The sequence below is a fragment of the Spea bombifrons genome, chromosome 5 (assembly GCF_027358695.1).
Source record: "Spea bombifrons isolate aSpeBom1 chromosome 5, aSpeBom1.2.pri, whole genome shotgun sequence".
Lineage (NCBI taxonomy): Eukaryota > Metazoa > Chordata > Amphibia > Anura > Pelobatidae > Spea > Spea bombifrons.
Genome location: NC_071091.1, coordinates 93,949,275 through 93,976,040, shown reverse-complemented (window position 1 = coordinate 93,976,040; position 26,766 = coordinate 93,949,275). Strand labels below are relative to the sequence as shown.

Genomic DNA, 26,766 nt, shown 5'->3' with positions numbered 1-26,766 from the left:
AAATGCCTGACGTTTATCCAATTTTTTATTTGCCTTTTTATCATTCATTTGAAATAAAGGATATAGGGCTATGATTACCTGTGTTGATGCTGCGTAGTTTGGCAAATCATGTTGCACCAGCCGATTCCAGACTTTACAGTGTTAAACACTTTTAATTGCCAATACTGTCTGAATTCTATTGTTGAAACTGCAAATCCTGCCACCACCTCCACGTCTAAAGTACCCCTAGAGTGGCTCATTATAATTCAGTCGACATTTATTTTCTAGTCAGATTGTTCATTTGACAAGGAATCAAAGGCTGTAAAAAAAATAATAAAAGATGTGTTTTTAATTCCTCCTGTCACATCTGTTCACAGCGGGTCCAATAGGTCTGCAAAAAAATAAAAAAGAGAAAGAAGACTCCATTGAAACCGCGCACTACCCACAGCGGCTCAGTCTCCACGGAGGAATATTAGAATAGACACATGTGGCACGTTGCATTGCTGTATATTTCGCTTTTCAAGATGATAAACTCGAACATATTCAAAAGGTTATTGTCGTGTTGTAGTGAGATGTAGATATGGTGGAAGGCATTAAAGGTGCTGTTCTACATAGACATTTTTCCCCCAGCGTTCCTAGATTTCTATATTATGTACTAATATGGAATGTATCCTAAAATAAGCTTATTCCATTTTTTTTATAACATTTCAGTGGGGCGTCTGTATCTGTGTCTTCACTGCTAGGCATTAACGTCAAGCTCTTCTAATCACTCTCATCACATCTATCACGCAGAACACCTCACTCAGTCACACTCACCAGCCATCACTGTGTAAATGTAGATCTGTAAAGCTTTGCTGTTTCACATGCGGGAGCATGAAATGGCAGATGGGCGTGGCTGCTGGGGGTCAGTCTGCTGATGTGATACATAGGGGAGGGCTTTAGACAGGACTCTATTGCTAACACAGAACAGAATCCAAGCACTCCAAACAGCTTCCAATCCTTAGGTTACTTTATTCAGAGAAAGCAAAACAAAAAAAGCAACATTTCGGCCAAAGAGGGCCTTTATCAGCAGGAAACACTTCCATTGAAATGGAAAATGGGCGGGGAGCGGGGCGTTCAAGACCCCGCTCCCATGACCCGCAGGATTCGGGCCTTGACCCGGAGAGTTCCCAGGTATGGTGTTGGTGAATGATAGGAGTTGAAGTGAACAGCATCTAATGTGAAAACAGACTACTATTATGGCCAATATAGACTATTGTTACCATTGCTTGTGGTCAATGTACAGCTCAAAGATCTGATTTATTAAACATTGAACAATAAATACATTTCATCCTTTTGCAAAGTTTGAAAAGCCATCTTTCTCACCATAGGAATCAAAGAACTCAGCAAGAACCTACTACTGGTTTCTATGGTGATAAGACCTTTTTTTTTTTTTTTACATTGGCACTTTTTTCCCCTCCTCGTGTGATAGATGTGATGAGAGTGATTAGAAGATTCCATGACTATATGTGCTAATGACTTCCTGGGATTCTTGTTTGGAAAATTAAATAAATAAATATCTAAAAAAAGTGAATAATGATTACCGTGTAGCTTTTGAAGAACAAAGAGAAATCGGGGTATTTTATCAGCGTTGGCTCTTTTAGATCTTGACAGCATGATATCCGTGCAGATGAGCAAGGCAGCTGCTTTTGGGTTAAGTAGCTAGTGTAACACTTTTTTTTTAACGAATGCAAGAAATGCTGTCATTTTGAAAGTGTTTTATTGGCAGGACTAAAATTACAGTCTGAGAATCCTTCACTAGCGACATCTTGTAATAAATGGTTATCAGGCTATGCCAGTGGCATTTAATGGGATTATTCAGCAGGCACGGTGAGCAATGATATGAATCTCAGATGAGCCACTCAAATCCCCCTTATTTAACCTCATACCGCTCTACGTTATTATTACAGTCACTTCAGTGCCACTTTATAATACCATTAGATAAAATTACCATTGCATATTTCTTCCGAAAACAGGTCATCATTAAAATGTATTTTTTTTTTTTTACTTTTTCATTGGTTAGGGCAATTATTTTTTGTTGGCTATAAAAGACGTGGATTAATCAGTGAACGGCATATACAAACCTGTGTCAGGATTTTTTATTTTTTTTTGCACGCTATAGAATCCAAGGGAATGTTTTCCGCTCTTTATGCAGTTGTCTTTATTGCTTTCGTAAGGCGTAAAAATCTCATCTGTATGGAAGGTTTGCTTTTTTTCCCAACAATAAGTATTTTGCAAAGCAATTTAAGCCATAGACTGTGTACAAAAATGTAATTTTATACACTTGAAAGAGACATGCTAAAGTTGGGGGCAAGACGTAGCTTCAAAATCATTGAAGTGTGAATTTGATTTATTGGTTTATTTTGCATATTGAAAGCAAAGTTTACTATTGCACATCATATGCCTTTTCATATGTCTCGGGTGATTTAAAGTATCTGACAAGGGAATCTAAGCGGTGATACACATACCTGGGAACTCACCGGGTTTGACCCGGAGATTGCTGGGTGAAGCACTGCTTCTCCGGGTCACGGGAGCAGGGTATTGCCACGCCCCGCTCCCCGCCCATTTTCCCTTTAAATGGGGGTGGTTCCCGCTGCCGTCCTGGCCTCGTCCCGCAAGGGAAGGCTCCGGGTAGCCGGAGCCCAGAAGGTCCCATGTATGGTGCCATTCTTGCCAACCTGTTTTCTGCCTTATCCTGATACCAACCTGTGTTTGAGCAATTCCTATGCGAGTGATCTTGTGACATCGCGGTATACCTCACCTACCTCACATGACAAAATACCAAAATAATAGCACAGGAAGGCTAGTGGTGCAGCATGCACAAACCCAGAAGCATCACATGGCTAAGCACAACCTCCATAGACATCTTTAAAAGGCGATGTATGCCTATAAGGTATCGCGTGCCAGTGGTCCATTTCTCTTTTTGTACTGGAGATACACAAGGCCCCACATGTAACGACACACATGTATATCAGTGCTTGACAAACCCTAGGGACCAGTTAGCTGTGGCTCCCAAGCTTTTAGTTCTGCCATTTTGTATTGATCTCTTTCGACCTCCCGTATGTTTCTGTCTGGCTCTAGCATGTGTGTATATGTGTGTAAATATACACATACATTTATTATATATTACACATAGCTCCCAGCAGTCCCAACAGTTTTTGGGGAACAATCCCTCTGATCTCTTGTGTGTGTTATATATATATATATAGGGGCTTTGCAGTATGTCTTATTTTTCCAGCTGTAGTTATTCTAATGCTTGATGTGACTAATCTTTACCTATGCACTGGAATTGATTCTGCCAGCTTGCCTTTTAACCTAATGACATGTAGCATGTAAATATGATCCCGGTGCGTTTAATGCAAGAGAATGGTGCATCATGTTTTATTTTGAAGTGCTAAACATGCTTTTGTGTTTTGCTTTTGTTCACATCCTGGAAATTATATTGACTTTTTTTTTTTTCTTTCTTCTGCAGTAGGAAGATAAAATGGGTAAAAAAGATGCTTCATCGTCAAGATTACCGGTTGATCAATACCGGAAGCAAATAGGTATGTTAACATTCGCGTGGTTAATTGCCATTGGTGGTATATGCTGATATATATATATATATATATATATATATATATATATATATATATATATATATATATATATATATATATATATATATATATACATATATATATATATATAATGTGTGTGTGGGGGGGTGTACTTTGTTGCCCCAGAGGTGGAGTGCCGTACATGAAAGCTAAGCTAGAAGAAAAAAAAAAAGCAAAAATATTATTATGCAGTAATTTTTTAAATTCAGAATCTATTTATATGACCTGCAGTCTTAAATCTTCAAACAATCCGCTCTGGGCCAAGGAGAAGACGGGAAGACCCAGAGGAGAATTCTCTTGGTTCAGGCTTACGGAATTGCCAGCTAACAAATTTCCAGAAACTATTGTCAAGTTAAGGAATTTCGATAAACATGCTTAGAAAATCCTAACAAACCTGCAAAACTTGTTTCGTTTTGGGAATTCTACACAGACCAAAATTTTTGTACAGTCAAATTATTGTGTTTTCATGCTGGTACAGCTTGTAACGCATTCCCAGTGTCTCTTCTGCAAAAATAAGATAAAACTGAAATGTTAAAAAAATCATACCTTCAAAACACTGCAATGTTAAGGACACTTGGGTAGTTACACAGCAATTTAACTGCTAGAAATCATAAAGGAAACAAGAAAAGTCTCAAAGTTTTTGCATTTTATTGGCTGTGCCGTATTTGTAACTTTGTCATGTTAATATGTTAATATTTCTTAAAGGGGCAATCTAATGTCCCCGACCCCCTTACTATAGAATAATGCACATTGAAGTACTCTGTGGGTAACCCTAACGTTCTGTGAGTATTTTAATATGCATTAAAAATAAATGATATAACGCCTACCTTACACAGAACTGGCAGCCGTTCTAAAAAATGTTTATTTGCCCTCTGCCATCTAAAGCAGCTTTGGTGCCACTTTGATAATGGCAGTTATTATTGCTCTCTCTAAATGATGTCACAGTTAGAAGCAGTAATTGTGTGGCGAGTGACCCCTGAATCGATGTTGACCACATAATATAAAACGAAGATACTGCAATTACATTTCTCCGACACCATAATCTGTTGGATGAGCCGATGGATAAGGGGCTGCGCCATGCGGTTAAAAAGGAGACAACACAAAAAGGGAGAATTCTTGCCCGTTTTCCTTTTTTTCCACTCAATAAGAATGCCAAACTCCTGGTCACTAACCTGATGGGAAAGTCATCTGCGACTGCGACAGATTGCTTCAACATGCCCAGGAACGTTTAAACGGCTATAGTCTCTATTGAAGCAAGGGGATAAATGGTTGGAAAGGGAAACTAAGAACTTTCCATTCAGATAGCTGAAGCCAGATTTGCAGATGGAAAATATCATTGTAGGAGGACCCTAAGAGGTGATAAGACCCCTTCCTCAAAGATGAAGATGCTGTAAATAATAACAGGAACCATCAGCTAGAATTGATGGACCATGGGAGCTAAAGCAGGGATCAGACGGTCACTGCTTCTATGTAGAACGCTGTGGCACCGCTTTATTGGATATTAACCCCTTAAGGACAATGGGCGGTCCCTAAACCCATTGAAAACAATGCATTTTGAGCCTGTACATGTACAGGCTTTGTCATTAAGGGGTTAAGGGGGTGTGCAACAGGCTTTGCAATACACTCAGATGAATGGCTGGCATTAGACCTGAAACAACGAATCGATAAAATCGATAATAATCGATAACGGGAATCGTTGTCGACGATTTCCGTTATCGATTAATCGAGTGATCGATTCGTCGTCGGAGCGCTCGGCTCCTTTCACTTACCTCCGCCGGCGTTCCCCCGTTTCTGCTGCAGAGCTCTGTAGTGTCCGTCTGCTTGAAGTTACGTAATGACGGATGTGACGCGCGTGAACGATGAAGATTTGAATAAAGTTTTGCGGTTGAACGTTGTAAGTGGAACGATTCGGTAGCGGAGGTACGTACGGAGAGAGAGAGAGAGAGAGAGAGAGAGAGAGAGAGAGAGAGAGAGAGAGAGAGAGAGAGAGAGAGAGAGAGAGAGAGAGAGAGAGAGAGAGAGAGAGAGAGAGAGAGAGAGAGAGAGAGAGAGAGAGAGAGAGAGAGAGAGAGAGAGAGAGAGAGAGAGAGAGAGAGAGAGAGAGAGAGAGAGAGAGAGAATGAATATGATTGCCGGGTGGGAAACTGATGGGGCAGAGTGTGGGTGGGTGCAGGGCATTTCATTAAATTATTAAATATTTTTTTATCCGATTAATCGAAAAAATAATCGGCCGATTAATCGATTATTAAAATAATCGTTAGTTGCAGCCCTAGCTGGCATACAATGATTTAAAGAGGTTTCCGTCAATCGCCAGGAAAACTAAGTGGACCCAAGGGCAGGATCTCACACCCAGGCCATAGAATGATTTTGGCTTGATAAAATAAAATAAAAAAATGAAAGTCGACAACTCTTCCAGTCACATCTTGACAATTTTAATAGTTTGAATGACAATTTATTTATTTTATTTTTTTGAATTACAAGAAAACTGTATACGGTTATTAAATAAATACGTTGTTCAATTGACACATGCATTTTATTGTTTACATTTTCATGGATAAGCTGGTGGCACCAAATCTTTCTTCCACCATGATCTGGCATTTCTTGCCCCTGATTGGCTGCTTAAGGTGTCAAACAATGGCAGTAAGTTACCGCCAATGAAATCAATGGGAGTATTCCCAAATTCCACACGCATATAAAGGCTGCAAGGAATTCGTGATTTGTTCATTTTTTATTTTTTGACCATTCCTTTAAATAAAATAATTTAAGGATTTTTATATACTTAAATAGTTATTGCTTTTATATTTTATATTATATGTTATTTTTCATGTCTGAGTATTACAAGACAAATTCTCTCTGTGTGTTAACAGAGGACAGACCATCAAGCGGTAATTCTACTTATTTTTTCCGTATGTCTCAAGAAAGGGAGATTACAAAGCTTTATTCAAACTTGCTAATTGAATCCTTCCTATATATTTTTTCCTGCGCTTCCTGCTGTCTGAAATTCGTTGAAGAACATAGCTATCATAATTAAATTCTACTCCAGATTTTAATCAGCGTGATACCACAAAACATTATTTAATAGGGTGATAAATTAATACTTTTTTCGACCTTTGTTTTGCTCCCATGGTTCTGAATTCCTTTGTTCTCTGTGTTTCTCTTTGATGAAATGCAAAGTATGTTAATGTGATTGACAAAGTGATGTCAAGTGCAAGCTTATGTTGGTGGGAGCCCAAGCGGTAAACCTTTCATATTATAAATCTTATTGACTGGGGAACCTATAGGATCTTTGACTTTTAAGTGTATTTTTTGAAAGTGAAACTAAAGTTTTTTTTACATTAATGTAATATCACCAATATTTTTTAAAAAAAAATAAGGCTTTAATTCTATAGAGGGATATCCAAACTTGCTACTTTACCTTATTAAAGATATTGTAAAAGGTATACCCACTAATGTGTAATGCTGAATTTTCATTTGATCCACATTTATTTACATAAAATAAAGATGGGTTCTGGAGGAAAGTGCTTAATATGGAGACCTAAGCACAGAGTTTGACAGCAGGTAAGAAGATGCTCTTCACAAATATGGAACTTCTCTGCATAGGTTATTTGGAGCTCTCCCTCTTCTAGGGGAGATGCTAAGTGAATGAGTATGAGAAGTGGGCAAGAGTTGATGTGGCTAAATGCCGGTACCCTACCCAGAGACTCCGGGTTAAACCTGGAGGGTTCCCAGGTATGCCTATGCGTTCTTCACACTGATATAAAAGCCTCTTTACTAAGCTTTACTTAACGTTAACAAGACAAATACTTAAATGACAGGGCCGTGGCCCAGAAGCACCATCTTAATCAGCCCTGCCCTACCTTATCTGCCTATAATATAAAAAGAAATTAAACTTTCTAAGTAAAACCTTAGCTGAGTAGCAGAGAGGATGCTTCTATACTTAATTCACATTGGACAAAAAGAGCCAAAATGCTCCTTTCACAAATGTTTTATAAATCGTTTGTACTTTAGCTCCCCAGTAGTTTTTTTTGCAACCTACAGAAAATCCAGTTTACGTTAATGCATCTTTTCTCTGCTTAGCTGGAAACCGAACATGAGTTGCGAGAACATTTAATTTTCCTCTTGTGAACAAACGGATGGATTATCTACCTACCATTAAATGTAATATGTCAACTTGAAGCTTGGAGCATGTTGTGTCTCCGAAATGGAAAAAAGAAGTTGTTCCTTAGCACTTAATGTTGTGTAAAATGATGATGTGTCCTTAGCAAATGTATTATTAGTGTCAAATTGCCTCACTTCCTAAGATTGAAAAATGCCCAGTTACTGTATTTTATGTGCCATTACATATGAATAAAATATAGATTTATTTTTATTTTAATACGTTTTAAGGGTGCCGCACGTGTACCCCAAACACCTGTAATCATAGCAATTTTGCCCTTTTCTATGTAGAGCAGAGAATAGAGAGAATGTGCGGCTGAATGCAAATGTAAAGGCATTCTTCCATACTTAGCGTTTTAGATCGTTTCTTGTGCTCGTATTCATCACAAAACATTTCTAGACCAATTTATCTTTGCAAATGTCTTTTACAATTGTTGGTAAAGACTTTAGGGAAGAATGTTGACTTATTTTTGGTAAGAAAAATGACATTAAATGTGCACTTATATGCACAAATCGTGATGTCATTTTTGGGTGTGTAGTGTCAGGGAGGGAGGGTGATTGTCACGCCATGCAAGACTCGACCAGATCAATGTGAGAGGTATGGACTAGAGGACTGCATTGGGAGGCGGGTCCCGCGGGACCCGGCAAAAAACTTGCGGGCGGTCTTTCTGGGGCTGCGGGCGGGAGCGGGCGGTCAGGCACTGTACCTGTGGGTCCCGGTAATCCCGCGCAGTCCTGCAAGGATGCCTTCTCGCTGCTCCATTACAGTGTCTCCTATCTTGCTCCGCCCATGAACAAGGCGGAGTCACGTGATGTGACATCACTACCTGTGACTCCGCCTCGTTCCTGGGCGGAGCAAGAGAAGAGACGCTGTGAGGGAACAACTCGAGGGCAGCCTTGCGGGACTGCGCGGGAAATCAGGTAAGGAGGCGGGCGTGATTGGCCACAAATGTGGCGGGAGTGGGCGGGATTGGCCACAAATGTGGCAGGAGCGGGCGGGAGTGGAACACCCACATTGCGGGAGCGGGATTCAAAACAGCGGGAGCGGGATTCAAAAAGCAGTCCCGCGCAGGGCTCTAGTATGGACCATAAGAACACCGGGGCCCTGGAGCAATTGGCGGGGTAGGGGAGTTAACATACAACAGTAACAGGTTAATACAATGGACGCATAACACATTGGACTGACGCATAATGCAATGGGTTATACAGATAACAGCGGCACCAGACTAATCTCATCACAAAACAACAACGTTGAATATACAACATTGGTAAATGTATTAAGGAAGTAACACATAGCTAAATGCAGAATAGACAGATATTAAGACGCATATAAATGAAAACAAGAGGGTGATACCAAAAAAATACTACTAATACTAAATTAATCCTTGCGGGTGAATGTAAAATTGCACTTCCAATACTTTTTCCTAAAATGGGATAGAATTATGTTCTATCAGGCTAATGGACACTTATTAACAGGGCAAAGGTATAAAATACCAACACGGTAACGGCATATAGTACAAACTGCATGATACTGAATGTCAAATAAATATATTGTGAGCCACCGTTTTTTTTTCTAGTCCTTCTCCCGAAGGCCTTAAAAATGGCACTAAATCCATCCTTTTGTGATATAAACTTGGAGCCCAAAAACATTTTATTAGGAAATAAAAATTCCATTATAGCCACAAACAAAGACGTAATGCAAAATATGCAAAAGAAACATATATAGTTATATACTAGAATATAGTCCATCAATATTTTTAGCTTTATGGTCATCTGTTTCTTTTTCACAAGTCTGCGTCACGTAGAATACAGTCTAGCTTCTTCTTTCTCCTTTAACGTCATATTAAGGGAAATTAAAGATTTACTGACAAATAAAAGGACATGACAATTAAGAAAAATATAGAAGCAAGTCTGTTCCCGGGTGCAAAGCCATGCTTTTCATCCAGAACCAGCTGTTTTTTTCATTGAAAGAACAACAGTTTGGGAAGCTTTTCTGAGTGTGTCTGCATGGTAGCATAATGTGCTCATAAGCAGCTTAAGCCGTATTTAGAAAATAGCAATGCATTAATTTTTAAAGCAGAAATTGCAGGCAGAGCTGCCGCTTGACGATAATCGGTGTGGATATTGGGAAGTCTTCTGAGAAAAAGCAAAGGAGGGCTCTATGAAATATGAACATTCATAAAACAATAACTAGATATTCTCATGATAATGAGCTTGGACAGCGGTATAAGTAAAAAAAAAAGAATAGGCGCGTAAGCGACCTGCCTGCCGGTGGGGGAGACTGATACATGTTTAGGCTCCATAAGCCATTTGATGTATAGGAGTGTATATGTATGCATTATACTAACTTGATTTGTGTGTGAGGTTTATTAACTAAACAGTTATAACTGAGTTATGGTAAAGTAAAGGAGTTGATCTAATTGCATTATAACAATGTATTATGCACGGCTAGCTTGGTGCTTTAAACATGCAAAATTCGCCAGACATACATACATAGTAAATGCCATCAGACAACTCTGTGTCGTGGATTAACCCGTGTGTGTGTGTGTGTGTGTGTGTGTGTGTGTGTGTGTGTGTGTGTGTGTGTGTGTGTGTGTGTGTGAACTGCACATCCCCATGACGAGCTTAAGGGGTTTTCTATTCTGGATCTCAAAGGGTTAAGTCAACTCTATTGTGAGTTTGCCTTAACCATCTATGTGCTAGCCTCATTCTGAATTAAGGATTTCAAATGAAGGAAAAATTTGTTTTGGATGTTTTCCTTTAAATATTTCATCCACCCATGGTCCTTCATAGGGCTATTAAAGCCAGCTCAGATGTTTTTATTCTCTTTCTTTCCATGAAAAATTGACAAAATGCTGATATGACCTAATGTGACCTTTTTTATACATATTTGTCTCATACGCCATCATATTGTATGCAGTGGATGTAACACTAAGTACCTCTTACATTGGCAATCCAAATAAAAACAAAGTTGCAAAAATAAGAGGCATTCTGACATGCATAGCATAGAGGCTGCTGAACAAGAGGATTGATTTACCATGATACCAAGTGTTAATTAGTTGGTCTTATCAGATAAAGAATTAATAAAATAAAATTAAAAAAATAAACCATAAAGACCTACTTTGTGACAGCAGGTTATTTCTCCGTCTTTTCCATGTAGTCATTAAACGTACACCGTTAAAAAGTGTGAGTTTGACAATCGTGGATTAGATACCTGTAATCTTCTTGTAGTTTTTAGTAATTCCATTTAGCAGAACAGTTTTTTTTTTCAGAAGGAAAAATGGACCAACTAGATGGTCAGAAGGTCGTCAGCGGCCAACAAAACCTATTTCTGAGTTAGATTTGAAATTACAAGTAAATTGCTCTGTACCTGCAGAGGCTGTGTGAATGGTTTTAATAAGCTCTGTGGTTAGGACTTATCTGAAGTAATACGGTTTCTCCAATTGATTTACTGTTTTTAGACTTTCTATGTCTTCAAACAATGTTAATTAGAAGAAAAATCTTTCAGTGGATTAAGTATGATTATAAGTTCTTTGTTCAAAGACTCTCATGTGGGTGAAGACCTCTGAGAGCTTCCAGTAGCTGCTCCTTCTACACAGAAAGAGAAGCTTCACCCAAGTACAGCATTTGATTTGTATTTGAGAGATGAAGAAAGACCATGATAGCTGTCCTCTTTCTAATTTTACATCCTATTCTGCATCTTTCAAAGTAAAATTACTATAAGGCACCATTCAAAGCCATAAAGTATTAGTTTTTACATATTGAGAGCTGGATAGGTAGCTAAAGCTTTGAGTTCTGACCATAGTGCTGGAAGAAAGTTGGGAGAGAAATACAAATGGGGATCAAAAAGTGTCTTGTCCTCAGTGGTTATATGTGACTTTTTAAAACACTTGAATTAGAACAATTTGCATAATAATGCAGTAATGTTGTAATGATGTTTAACTCGGTTTTGGTTTTAATAAAAAATAGTAGTTTTAAGCAAGTAAATCAATGGTTAAGTCATAAAGTGAAAGAAAATCATTAGCGAAAGCAACTCCTGATAACGGCCCGAAAAAGGCAGGAGCCTCTTCATCTCTTAATTCATATAGTAACTTACACAGAGAACCTACAAAAAGATTTTCTGAATTTGAAAACATTAAATATCCGTTTTTAAAGGCAGAAGACAATATGCAAAACCGAACGCGACAGCGACTTCTCCTTCACGTTGGCGTGCGCACAACTCTATTCTCATGTGGCATTTGAAAATAATCAAAGTTGCTGTGTTTGTTATTGCAGTAGTGTATATTTTTTTTTAAAACAAAATCAATAATGCTAAAATAATTACAAGTATACATTTCCTCATCAATAATTCATGCACTTTCTACTTTAGGAAGACAAGACTACAAGAAAACCAAGTCCGTATTAAGAGCAACAAGATTAAAAGCAGAAGCCAAGAAAACGGCAATAGGGATAAAGGTAGAAATCTATCCGCTGTCTTACATTAAACTTTCCCTGCATGTCTACTTCCTTTTCCCCCAGGATGTGCTGTGTGAATATTGATTTCTGAGAGAGATTGCTTATGACACTTCAAAACCCGAGTAGAATGGCAGCATCTGAAATATTTATCACAGACTTTTTACTTAAGGCATCAATTAACCCTCTGATGGCTTCTCTAACCAGCTTTACCTTTTACGTGCCAAAGGGGGTAAGCAGTGCACAACGAGGGGTTAAAGGCTTAATGTCCTTATGCGTATCTGTGTGTATGTATTTAATATCATTATAATTCCTTTTTTATTTTGTATGTATCTGTTCATCTTTGTGATTCTCTATGATGAAGTTGACAATGTAACTTTGAGCAGCAGCATTCTTTTTACTCACATAATGCACACAATGTCTTCTGATACTATTATATATATATATATATATATATATATATATATATATATATATATATATATATATTTATATATATATAGTATAATTATCGTATTGACAATTCCTGATTTTTCAGCTTCAAATTTCTATGTGTTTTTGTATTCTGGCAATTACTTGGTTTCACATAGTGAATATATTGTAGAAAATCAAATAATATGAGCTTCATTTGTGAAATGGGTGAAACAAATAAGCCACGTCAATTTAAAGGGCAAGGCAGTGCAAGAACATGTTATCTTGTGATGCTGTTTGTGTCGTAAATGTTGTAGTGACTCTTAGGAGACCTATTCTATGTGCCTTGACGTGGCGGGTGAGCTTAATTATGCTTTGGCCAATTCATATAACCAAAACCTCTCATTTATATTATGTTTATATATTTGTTGCCAACTTTATTAGGGTAAGAAGCGCAGACAGTTTTTGTTTCTTGTATACATTGTACAGCCAATACACTGTATTTGCAGCATGCTCAGGGCCGGCCCTATAATGGGGCAGACTGGGGCAATTGCCCCAGGCGGCACTTTAGAAGGGGCGGCACTTTGCCGCCCCAAGCGCTTTTATTTTGTTTGTTTTTTGAAGCGGAGGAGAGAGAGGGGCGCTGAGTGGTTTTCGCTTACCCGCTCGGCGCCCCTCTCTCTCTCTCCTCTGCGGCGAGTCTCCCTGTTCGGTCCCGGTGCCGGCTTGTAATGCAGAGCGCCGGAAGTGACGTCAATTTCCGGCGCTCAGCATTACAAGCCGGCACCGTGGCAGAGCAGGGAGACTCGCCGCAGGACTGTTTAAAGGTAAGTACCCGTGGGGGGGGGTAGTAGATAATGGGGTCGGCGAAGTTTAAAATGCCGCCGCCCCCCCCGGCTTCGGCGGGGGGGCGGCATTTTAAACTTCGCCCCAGGCGGCGTTAAGTCTTCGGCCGGCCCTGAGCATGCTCGCACTGTTTGGTAGGCCTCGTATTACACATTTGTATTATTTGAGCCTGAGACTAGCTTAGCGCACCGACATTTTGTCTTTTCCCTATTCTATGTGATCACTCACTGATTTTAGTCATTGACTCGTTAACCAACTTATGTCCCAGCACTGGATTAGATATTTTGCTTTAGGTACGGGCAGTATTATTATTTATTGTTTCATATAGTGGCATCATATTCTTTTGTACAATGGGTATAGAATGGGATTTAAGAGTTCTGCAAATGAGCTGATTTTTGTTAAATGTGCCATATTTACATGTGCCATATATACTGCAATAAATCACACACAGAATCGGTCAGTAGTGTCATTCGGGTACAAAACATAGACGTGTCATAGTCTTACCTACAATTTTGCTGCTATGATAAAAAAAAATAGGTATTCTATACTCATACAGCTGAAACAACAGCATAAATAGCATTTTTAGAGCGTAACTAAATCTCAGCAGGTTCAGCGCCGGAGCTCTGAGTTTCTATAAAAGCGTAGTGTTCTGTGTCCGCATATTACTTCAGCCTGGGAGAAGAATACATCAATATTTTGGTTCATTTTAAAGAATATGAGAGCTTTACTGAACATCTCCTCTGTTTTTCAGAAATCTATAATTCCCTTTACAGATGAATCATGGCCAATAATAATGCTAAAAAAAACTGTTTCTCTCTGAATTGATGGAAGTAACGCAGCATCACATTTATGGGATGCAATAAACTTAGATATTTATTTGTGATGACTTCCTATTTGCATTTTTTTTTCTAATAAACAAAAAAACTTTTTGAGGGGCTAATATGGCATATTCATATTTGTTATACACATAGTTTCTGATGCAAATGTTGCAGAATTGTTATTTTCATGAATGACATTTAATGCAAGAAAGTATTAATTCAGTGAGAAGGTAGTAGATAGGTAGAGTGGCCTTCTACTAATCCAGTGAGAAGGTAGTAGACAAGTAGAGGGACCTTCTCCTAATCCAGAAGGCCATTCAGAAGGTAAAGCAGCTCTGGAATTAGGCATGTAAAGGGTAATAGATCAGATTATTGTGCACATACGACAAGGCCAAGGACTACATAAGAAGTAAAGTTTGATCTCTTATGTTGAGTAGAAGAACCGCTGGAAACCATAGATGGGTCAAATGCTGTCATGTTCTATGTTTTATCTTTGATCACTGGTTAAATTAAAAATTGGAGGACACGTTATTATGAGGACAAGACTTGTTACCAAAATATGGGTCTGTCATCTAACAAAAATATAATATAAGCAGAACATTCATATTTTGCATCAAAATACTCTTTAAAGGTTTAACAATTTCAAATATTTAACAAAATCCCCATTTATATTATGCTACTTGAAGACCTTGAAATTTTTTCTGTTATATTTATCTACATTCATCTGCTCATTGTGTTTCTTAATCAAATGTATCAACACTGGTACAAGTTTCTGGGGTAAATCAAGCTTGAGCTACCAGCATAATGGATTCTGACTTATTTCCATGTTTAAATTATTTTTAGTGTGATTATTTTATTTTTACATTTCACAAAATAATGTGAATGATATCTTATTTAACAAATATGCCAGTTCTGTTCTAAAAATCCTGCATCTTGTATGCTTACTACAAATGTATCCTAATTGTTATCCTCCTATTGTGAAATAAACTTAACAAACATACAAAATGATCGCGCCCTTATTTTATAATACATTAGTACTCAGATTATAAACCCTTTAGTAATTATACCCCAAAGGACCTTTCTTCGCAGTGCCTCAAGAGAAGAGGACAGCACTGGCCAGCTGTTGTCTTGTTTTGGTACAAGAGATTAAACCGTTATATGATATTTTGCTTCCTAAATCATTTTAGAAAATATCTATTTATATATTCTATTATAATAAATAAATGGCAAATTGTTTACAGGTGCCCTCGTATACATCCATAAAAATGAGGTTGGCAGGTAGACGTAGAATCGTCGGACCTACATGTTATATTTAGTAAAAAGATACTAAAATATGTTAAAACAGAATAGCATTTCCTTGTATGTGACAGATGAAAAAACAATTTTATAAGTTCTAGCTAATAGCAAATGCCAAGGTATTACTACCAAGCTCCAGCAGCTGCTCCACGGCCAGATGATGGATTTGGGTTCTTTCCAGTATTTGCCATTATAATCATGAAAAAAATGCTTTCTTTCCACTGCTGATTGCAGATCTTGATCAAGAATTGCCATATGATGCTGTATGTTTTCACAATATAATCTCTGCAGTTAGTAAAGGAAAGGAAATTGCCAATTTTTGTTAAAATATGTTTCATTAACCTTATGGCTTTCAGTTTTAATGCGCTTTTAAGATTGTCTCCTTATATTTTATATTAACAACTTCACTTCCGCAAAAAAACCTTTGGGTGGTATTTTTAGGACTCTATGGGATGATGTATATCAAATGGCCGTCCTTGCAGTCTCAGTTAGTCAATTGATACTCAAACCGTTCCACATAGGTCAAAAATGGTCTGAATTTGCCATCCCACCAATGATGGTGGTCTTTGGTGACTGGTTTAAGAACCACTAAATTACTAAGGAGCTACATCACAGCTCCACTGATGTCTTCTGACTTCAGGGTCTCCTCTGTGATCTCATTGTGTTCGGAAGTTGTGTCTTGCTCTGTAGAATTTGGGTTAGCAAACAAAGGTAATTTCTGATTAGAGCAAAGCGAGAGGATTTATATCCTTGGAGTTTGTGTTGAACATTCACGAGTTAGGTACCATTGAGAAGAAATTATGAAAATAACGTGTGACTTCCCAGTCCACTCTTGTGTCTTATCCAATTCTCTTACCATTTCACCCCATAAAATTAATCTCTCTGTATTTTAAACATAATGTAGTTTCCCACTAACAGGAAAAAACTAGACACATCTGCTCAATGTGATTCACTGTTTCCATTGAAAATGTTTTCCTTTCCATTACCTATTTGCGAATTGATAATTCCCGTAATGATGTAAATAAAACATTTTAGTAACAATTAAAATCCGCAGTCCATCTGACCTCTGTTCTGTGTAATGCTAATGTTTGCTTGTTGGAGTGACTTAGGAAGTAGCCACATTGCTGACCTTAAAATATCCCTTCCGTAAAGAGCATTCGCATCCAATGCTGTACATTTTTTTTAGTCTCTATTTGCATGCATCAAAATGCTCCACAAGACTAATTATAGTTGTTAACACTATAATAAAATTTAAAGAAAAAAAAATATAATTTGTCTTATCGTGTTTGGTAAAAAATATGAGACTTTTCTTAAAAATAAAAATAATATAAAATAATAAAAATAAAATAATTAAATAAAAATAAAAATTAGGAACTCAACACCACCTGGTTTCACTGTACCCTGACTCATTAATTAATCTGATCCTGTGCTGGAGACACCACAAACTTGCACTGAATACGAAAGATCAAATTAATGAAGCTCCTTGAATGCTAGAAAAAAAAAATAATAAAAAAGAAAAATATCTTAATGCCCTTGGAGGTTATGCTCCTACTAATTAGGTTCTTTTATCAGAATATTATTACTATGTTGGTTTAAGGCAGTATTTAAGGTAGCAAAGATTATTTCAACCACTGATTTTCAAAACTTTTTAATTTCCCCAAAGAACAATTCTATCCATGGTGATAATGTCAGAGAGACAACACAGAATTGCTAAGTAGAAAGAAAAAAAGAAAACGGAGGAATTTATTTCTCTGTAAAATAAATAAATAAAAAATCAAAGCCTTCAAAATGACATTTTTAAATAATGAATTAAAACTAGAGGTTTTAATTATTTTTCAACTTCAATTATTGGGTTAGTTTTGCTTGTTTGACAGCAATTAACCTTTTGACACTAAACCCTTAGCTCTTATCCCAGCACAAAACAAGTCATTCAGTGGCAAGGGAAGCTGGTGGCATGATCCGCTCCCCGGGGACATTTAGTTGGCACTCAGTGCCCACATCTGACAAAATGAAATCCTCTCAAATATTCTAAGGAGTTCTGTGTAAATATGTAAGATTCAGAAATTAACCCCTTAATGACAAAGCCCGTACATGTACGGGCTCAAAATGCATTGTTTTCTATGGGTTTAGGGACCGCCCATTGTCCTTAAGGGGTTAAAAACAAACACAGGCGCTTCTTGAGTATACAGAAGGTGTAGGTGTACATCGGCCTTTTTTTTTTTTTTAAAGATTTCTTCTTTCGAGGGAAATTTAAATGTATTCATTTGTGATGTTAAGCTTCCTAAAATGGAGCACGTCTGCCAAAATGTATTGTGATTTATATTCCCCAAATTAGGTGATAATGATCATTGGTTTGGATGATTAGTTGTTTAGTATATAGCCTGCAAGGGACCGCTTTCTATAATAACGTTAGACTGTGTTTAATTTTTTTTAAACGTCATGGTTAAAATGGTCACGCTTACAGTAGATTGATAAACATTAGGAATTTTGTTTGCTAACATTATTTTATTTATTTTTATTAAAATGTAAAACTTTAACATGTACGTCTGTGAATGGGGTGTGTGAAAATGGCAGTATCTGTGTTTCACACATGCCTCTTGCAAGTCATTATGGAAAGGGGTTAGAATAGGTAACGGTACAAAGAAATATGAGATAGTTGAGAAGAAATGAGGGAGTACAGGAAAAAGGAGAACATTATAGGGGAGCAAGTTAGGATTTTGCAAGAAGCTCAGTTGTTTTCTTTCTTTTAATATGCCTTATTAATTTTTTGAGCAGTATTGAGGTCAGACACTGATGTTGAGAAGGTCTGACTCGCAATCTCTGTTCCAGTTTATCCCAAAGTTGGAAGCATAGCATTGTCCAAAATGTCTTGGTATGCTAAAACATTTAAGATTTTCCTTCACTGGGCCTAGCCTAACCCTGATTTCAAAAATTAAGAGGTGTGTCCCAATACTTTTGTCTATATAGTGGTGCACAAAGCAAGGTCCATAAAGACATGGTTGGATGAGTTTTGTGTGGAGAAACTTGACCGGCCGCACAGAGCCCTGACCTCAACCCCGTCGAACACTTTTTAGATAAACTGGAAAATAGATTGCAAGCCAGGCCTTCTTGTCCAAAACCAGTGCCTGACCTCACAAATACTCTACTGGATGAATGGGCAGACATTCACACATAAAATCTCCAAAATCTTGTGGAAAGCCTTCCCAGGTGAGTGGAAGCTGCTATAGCTGCAAAGGGGGGACCAACTTCATATTAATGTCTGTGTATTTAGAATGTAATGTCATCAAAGTCTCTGTTGGTGTAATGGTCAGGTGTCCCAATACTTTTGTCCATGTAGTGTGTGTGTATTTTTTTTTCTTCATTTTTTTGTGTGTGATTACCAAAAATAAATTTTGTACCTCAAATGTTTTCTTATTCAAACAGTGACAATTGCTGCACTTAAGGCAAATATGTTATATTTGTATGGATAAAAAAGACCTTTATTATATATATCTGGGACAGCTGGTAGCCCTAAGTACTACCCCAGTCTTACAGCCTTTCCCTTTCATTCTGCTCTGTTCAACAGCTGTTTGGTGAAACGGTATGGTGAAAACCCAATAATTATTATAAATACACATCATCTCAGCCTGCTCACAAAATAATAACAAAACCTTCAATAGAAACCAAAACAAATATGTTTGGAATTTGGAAAATAAAATCTGTTTACTGAAACGCTATTAAGGTCTACAGCAGGGCCATATTTAATTTCAACTGGAGTGCCAATGTCTGTGTGGTAAAAGGTTTTATTTAGTTATCGGGAAGATCTACCCATTGAATGGAGAATTGGCTCCTGATGTTAAAATTACGTTTGACTTGTTTATAAATTGACTTTTTAAACTATTCGATGGGTCTCAAAGGGACACTCGAGCTATCATATGCAACTCAACGCATATGGTAGCTGAAGGGTCCATTCCAATTTGTGGTGTTCTAGCAAATGCATGGGGGGTTCTGCAGAGGACCATGGAGGATTAGCTGCAAGGGTACGTTTTTTTTTTTTTTTTCTTCTTTTATTTTTAAAGAATGTGTAAAATTAAAACGTCCCCATATGTTGGGTTAATATTTTCTGAAACATATGCACTATTTCCTGGGGCACTTATCTCAAAGGGACAGTCCAGCCATCGTATGCACTTTAATTCATATGATAGCTCTATGGTTTTTGTGTTGTACCTTTTCCAAATGCTGCAGAGATGTGTTTGGCTGAATACATTTGCCTGCACGTGATATATTTGCCAGCACTGGTTTGGGAAAAGCTGTTGGAAGGTATTTATTTGGACCCTCGTGTGCATGTGTAGAAAATGCCCCTGTTGGTTTCAATGAAAACTCATTCCTGCCACTAGTTGGTTGCTTCAAGCAGCCAATCAGTGATAAGAATAGTCAGACCTTGGAGGAGAAGAGCAACTGCAGCACCAGGGCTGCATTTTCTGAGTCAGGTAAGTTATTTTATGTTTTGGAAGATTGCATGTTAAACTACCCACAAAACGAATGAACGTTGGTATTGGAAACATTAAACTGTCCCTTTAACTTCCATGGATTATCTGTTTTCTGCCTTGCCTCTAAATTAAGTTATAAAGATTTAAGAAGCAGAGTTACATCATTATCTCGGCAAAAGTAAATGTTTCGGTTATCGCAAATATAATTAAAAGTTTGACATTCTGTGTTAGATTCACAGCATTCTTCCGATACTATATAGTTCAATGTGAAGTTTGTTTTAAGCAGTAAAGAAAAAGTATCTTATTTTCCCAACCTGGTGGGGCTGAGGAGGCAGTTGAAGGAACGTAATGTTGGATAATGATCTAAGGATTTAGGACAGAATAATGAGTAGAATAATAATAATAAAACACTCCTCTTTAAAAAAAAAATAAAAAAAATCCAGTTTATCTCCATAGTCGAGCTTGAGTGCAACTGGAACATAAATAATCAGCTTTGTTTTTCATGATACCACACAGAAAACCGTGCTATAAACAACATTAGGCAGATGTTGAACCTAAATGTTTTATAGCTATGTACTCTATTTACCGCAAAACACATTTGGTAACATAAAGTACATATCTCATTTTATTTATAGATTGTAAGCAATCTACCCATAAGCCGAAGAATAAGTATCCCATATGCATTTACTTTACAATTAATGGCTTGATTTAAAGGAGCTGATGTCTTTTAAAAACGACTACTTTAAACTTAAAATATTGAACTTTTCGTTCTGATTGCTTACTGGCAATGTAATAAAAATTGGAGTTTTTATTATGTCTATTTAATCACTTCCATGGCCAGAATTTATTGAGTTTCCTGTTAGTCGCTAACCTATCTTTTTTTTTTGGTACTGTGTTCTTGGAATCCCATTAAAAAAAAACCTCATTAACAAAGTAATGTTAAAGGACAAGGAGACATGGAAATAATGGTTTAGTGTATAGGTCATTGAATAACGGGAGTCTGAGAATTGTAGTAAAAATACAGATTAATTGTGAATTGACCCTTTTATGGTCAGTCTTGATCTACATAGTTCCATTTCTTTTTTCAGGTGATATAGTAACTATTTAATCAGTGGTTTAAAAAGTTATCCACGGGCTTAAAAAAAAAAAAAATATATATATATATATATATATATATATATATATATATATATATATATATATATATATATATATATATATATAAGTTTATCTGCTCAAAGAATATATATATATATATATATATTGTTGAAACTTTATATGAACAGTTAGAGCCAATGTTATTTATAGGAAGTTAGTATGAGTACTGAGCGCAGCCAGCATAATAAATTCCATTTTCCAAGGGGCATTCATAAAAGGTTTAGCACCCGCAGCCTGGCACGATTATGTTTTTAAAACCGCAAAAACAAAATGTAGATTTTTTTTTTGTTTGTGTATTTTGTTGGGGGAGCAGTGTGATTTTAATCACATGTTAATTAAATACAGTGTCGTAAATTGTCTTAATAATTGCCTGCCTTGATAAATGTTGATCGGTTACTTTTGATAAATGTCACCAACATGTAGGGGGTCAGCTGTAAAGCGAAATTTAGCTAATTTTGAAACTGTCCCGATTGCTATCTTCTGTGTGGACATGTGCTCCAATGACGACATGGGTGCCATTACACCTGCAGTGTTTCCATTTCTTCTTCCACTTCTTCCACTGATTTTATTTTTACTTCTTAACTGTGCGAGTTTCATTCACAGAGCCTGGCATATGGCCACTTAACCCCTAGGGACAGGTGGATTCCTGCCCAGTGATGTCTTCTCCTAGAACTGGTACCTTGTAGCTCAGAATGAAGTGACTTGAAATGGATTGATTACAAATGTAATTTAAAAAAAAAGTAGTATATTATATTACATACATTGTCCTATCAATTCCTATTCAGATACAACCAACCTGATAAATATTTGAAGGATGTCTGAACAGACCGTGAGACACTTGGATAATACACAAATGCTAAAAACTATTTAGAGCGCTCTGGGCTATTGTATTATCTACTGTGTAGTCATAATGCAGTGCACAATAAACCCTTGGTAGAAATTAGTTTTATTCATTTAACGATCACATTCTTTGCCAGCAGAAATGTGAACCAAACCGTTTCCATGTGCTCCATAGGTGTCTAAAAATTCTATGCGGATATACAAAATTCTCCAGTGATTCTAGACCAGAATGATTCTAGAATGAATTGTTCACACCTAGTGAACATTTTGCATTTGCAAGGCAATCAGATGCCGTTCTTTTCTTAATCACTGTTGCTCTGGGAGATTATGTGGCTGCCTTCCAAAAGCATGTCCGATCCAAGTTTGTGTATTTTGGAGAGAAAAAGCGAATTGAGATTGATTACCATCATCAACCAGTATGTACCATTATATCATTCCCCCTGTGGTTGGATTGGCATCGGCAGCATCAGCATCGGAGCAGCAGGATGCCTGGCCAACACAACTGGAGCATCTGCCCACGTACGATATACACAAGAAGAAATCGTTCTTATTTCCGCTGAAACTCCCTGCTAGTGCAGATGCCTCTGGCTCTATTGGCTGCACAGCCGAAGACATCAGACCGTACAGTACATTGGGTAGTAAACATTGCCATTATGAATGATCAAGCAATACTGAAATCATATGCTACAAATTACAACTAACTGGATTGTGATTTCCTCTGAAGTTTGAATGAAGCTGTTTCTCTGTATCCCTTTCCCGTTCTTGATCCTGTGTTCCCTTGAACTCAATGATTGATACCTTTTTGCGTTTATTAAAAACCTCATCAACTTTACTAACTCCAAACCTGTAATTACCTGTAATCAGTATTTGTGTATGCTGTGTTATATTGTAAATGCTATTTTTGATATCTAACATGTTTTTTTGTATTTATGGATGTATTGTGTATATTTGTGGATGTTCACATTAAGAAAATGCCCAGGTGTTACCAACAGCCACTATATTATTAAAAAGAAATATTAGATGTTTCAGTCCTTCCTCGTGACCTTATCATAAGATCGACCATTCTTTAATTTTGTACCCCTATTTACTCTATCCATTAAAAATGTATTATATTTTTATTATTATAGTTATACCTAAACTAAAAAGAACAGCCGTGAACTCTGACATCTCAAGCCGAGTATAAAATAACGAGATTCTGTATCCTCCTGTCACAAGTAATAATACATTAAAAATGTCTAATAATATGAACGCAGCATAGTTGTGTGTACTGTATGCGGGAGCTGTTGTGACATTATATATATATAGAAGAGAAAAATGAGGGTACTATAGATTGATGCGTGCAAGAGGGTATCCATGACTTATTAATTAAAATTAAAACATTGTGCCCTGAGAGACTTAGTTATCTGGACTTAGAATGCCTGCTACCCAGACAGTAGGCATGTGCAAGCACATCTGTTGCATACATTTACTAAGGAGGTAGGGACTTTTGTAGTTTTAATTATTTGGTTCTGACTTTTATGCGTCAGATATTTTTTTTTCCACTTGTATTTTTACAATTATATCGTCTGATTGGGTGCACCGTTTGCCTTAAACTAGGGTTCTATGAATAGCTTAACTTGTCTTGGAAAAAAAAAACAAGTATGAAAATGTTCCAGACTCCCGGGGGAAGATACGTCCCGACCCTGAACACTCAATGTCTGCCATTACCCAAGATATTTGTACAAATAGCTTTAAGGAGAAACTGTGTGGTTTCAAACAATTTGTATGAATACAAGATCATAATAAGGCTGATGGAATAATGCTGGGTAAAGCTAGTGAATTACAACGTCCTAATCTGGCAGATTCTGATGCTTCTTCACATCATACGGATCATAGGAAATGAAGACAAGACATAACAATTAGTATATAACATAAAAAGGATGCCACATAGAAACAACAGGTGAGGAGGAGAATAATAGAAAACCCAGGCGATAGCTGATTGTAATGGATTAATCTCATATATAAGAGAGTTCCTCTTAAAAGTGTTGGATTTTATAGGATATCTATACGTTTTCAGGCAAAATGCTTCTATGGAATAGTCGAAAATGAACGTATTATTGTAGACCAAACAGTGGGGCAAAAATAAAATAAAATTGTAATCCGGGTCAGTTTTCCACAATGCAATATAAAGTTTGTGGTACAGTCAATATACTTTTCACTTCCAGGTCAGTTTGTGTCATCGACGAGCTACAAAACTGTAATACTCTGTGAGGTTGTGAGAACTTGTTGATCACCGAACGCTGTGGTAGCATATGGCAGCATATGTTAACATGCTTACTGAACGTTGTGCCTTCCTAACACATTCTATAACACATTATAACCTTATTAATATTTTGTTATGCATTATAAGCGATACCTTACTGCCTACATTCATTTTTTTTTTCTATTGGTCCAGAATTTTGCCAGAGCCAAAAAGCTTAAAATCGCTATCTCACTCTCTACTACTTGTGGAATCGTACTTTTTGGTGTAATATATGGTGTAAGATATTTAGCTTTTTCCCCCCAACTAATTTTATTTTTGTTTGTTTTCTAGGAGGTGGTTCTTATCCTGGTAGCCCTATCCGTGTTTCTGTTGGCCGCCTATGCCTTCTTCTACCTTAAAATGACTTCAGAAGAGAACTCTAACGAAGACTTCAGTAATTAGGTTCCGGAAGATGTCAGTCCATGCGTGTAATGAGTAAAATAACTCTAGACTGCTGTGCACTAAAGGACTTTCCGAATGCAAATATCCATAGAATAGGAGCAATATTTTAATTATTGCACTCCTGACAGTTGAAACATTCCATTTCTCAAATACGGTGTAAAATAGTCTTGATACATAATGATTGTTATTACTGTCACTTTCTATATCAGAAATATATTGATTGTCTGCTTAAACATAGCAAAAATTCACTTTTTGATATGCCTTTGATGATTTTTTAAATGAAATTCTTGAACAAATGTACCGTTTAAATAACTTTAGGTTTAACCTCTATGTTGCGAAACATTTTAAAGATTTCTTTGGTGCAGGACCAAAAAAATGTTGACAATGTAGGGAGAGAGCAGTAAGCGAAAGAATGATACATTCCTGGTGAATCTTACTTTATTCTAAATTATGTTTGATTTTAAAATGATAGGCACACTGTGATTGTACATGCTTATGTCAACATTTCAAAAAGGAGGAATATGTTTTAATTAAACTCATTAAAATATTACCGTAATATGTATGTGGTATGTGCTTTATTCTCAAATATATACCAGTTTCTGAGAGGCAATATTTTGGTAACAGTGTTAAGAGCTGTATGAAATAATAAAAGCTGGTTTTATTTAATAATAATATTAATAGTTTGGGTATGGCCTACATACCATTTACAGTTATATACTTGCAAATATATAAAAAATCTCCCTGCATGTAATATAATGACCACCAGTCACCTCTAGTGCTGGCTCACCAGGACCCTGTGTGCATGCACGTGTCCCATTCATTTCAGTGGGAGTGCTTTCTTGCCGCTGATTGGCTGCTTCAAGCACCCAATCAGTGGCATGGAATGTGGGACCACAGAGTAGGAGAGCAGCTGCAGCAACAGGGCTGCAAACTTTAGGTCTGGTACGTTTTTTAGTTGTTTAGTCACAGAGTTCATTCATTCACAATTGTATTTAATAGAAGTGCCAGGGGCATTAAACTTCCCCTTGGGAAAAAATGAAGAAAAAAAAAAAAAACGCGCTTTTTATTATAAGCTGCACTAGGCTTCAATGACCTGATTGGAAGCCAAATACTATTGCGTAGAACTACAAGAACTGTGTAAATATATTGTACTTTTACCCCAAAAATGTTGGATCATGTCTTTAAGACGGGTATGGAAAAGTAGAATAAAAATGTTCGTTAAATGTAAATGAAACTTTTAGCGATGACAAATTATTTGGTAGGTAGAAGCCAGCTAGAAGTATTCTACAATGTATGTATAAAAATAGGAAATCTACTTGAGCCGAAATTTACTTGCTAAATATGTTCTTGTGATTGAGGCGATAATTATAATGCACTTTGCTGCAATGTGGAAATTATGAGATCAGAACTACTTAGTGTAGTACATAATGGATTTCCAATGCAAAAAGAAAACTGTTGGTAACGGAGCTAAAAACAAATTATATTCATCCATAGGAAGACACTCTAAAATATACTAATCCGAATAAAAACACGTAATTAACTAAAAGATCTGCAATGTTGCACAGAGAGCCAAGGTATGTAAAAGCTGGCCTTAAAGTGATTCTGTCACTAAATAGGAAATTGACAGTAATCACTAAAATATAAAAATCTGTATAAATACATCATGGAGGTGTTGAAGAAAATTAAATATTTCATTCTACTTTCTTTTGGGCAAACCGGGCACTCATTGAAGTCACCTCCCATTTACAGTTTCTTATAACATATTTGATAACTCTTACGTTATACGAGTAGTAGTAATATTTGCATTTCAAATACGGCCATCAGGGCTAGTGTAAAAAAAACAAAACATGCAGCATTTACACCATGACTGAATTCATTATCTGCTCTTTTATACCCCAAACTCAACTGATCTGCCAGGGCTGGCTGCCTCTTGATCGCTGGCGATGTATAAGACATGGAGATCAATATTATGGCAGCTTACATGTATTTTGTACAAAAACGACATACAAAACTGCGGCAAA

General features: G+C 36.9%; 1 protein-coding gene across 2 annotated transcripts in view; it reads left to right on the top strand.

Annotated features, from left to right (window-relative positions):
• The window catches only part of TRIQK (triple QxxK/R motif containing), a 38,947-nt gene extending 13,596 nt beyond the window's left edge, over positions 1 to 25,351 (top strand). For both annotated transcript variants that reach the window (XM_053467279.1, XM_053467280.1), the window contains exons 2-4: positions 3,491 to 3,563; positions 12,142 to 12,227; positions 24,635 to 25,351. In XM_053467279.1, coding sequence (XP_053323254.1) covers positions 3,503 to 3,563; positions 12,142 to 12,227; positions 24,635 to 24,745 — 258 coding nt within the window. In that variant the 5' untranslated portion in view covers positions 3,491 to 3,502 and the 3' untranslated portion in view covers positions 24,746 to 25,351. The remainder of the gene's footprint in view (positions 1 to 3,490; positions 3,564 to 12,141; positions 12,228 to 24,634) is intronic.
• Positions 25,352 to 26,766: the final 1,415 nt, after the last annotated feature.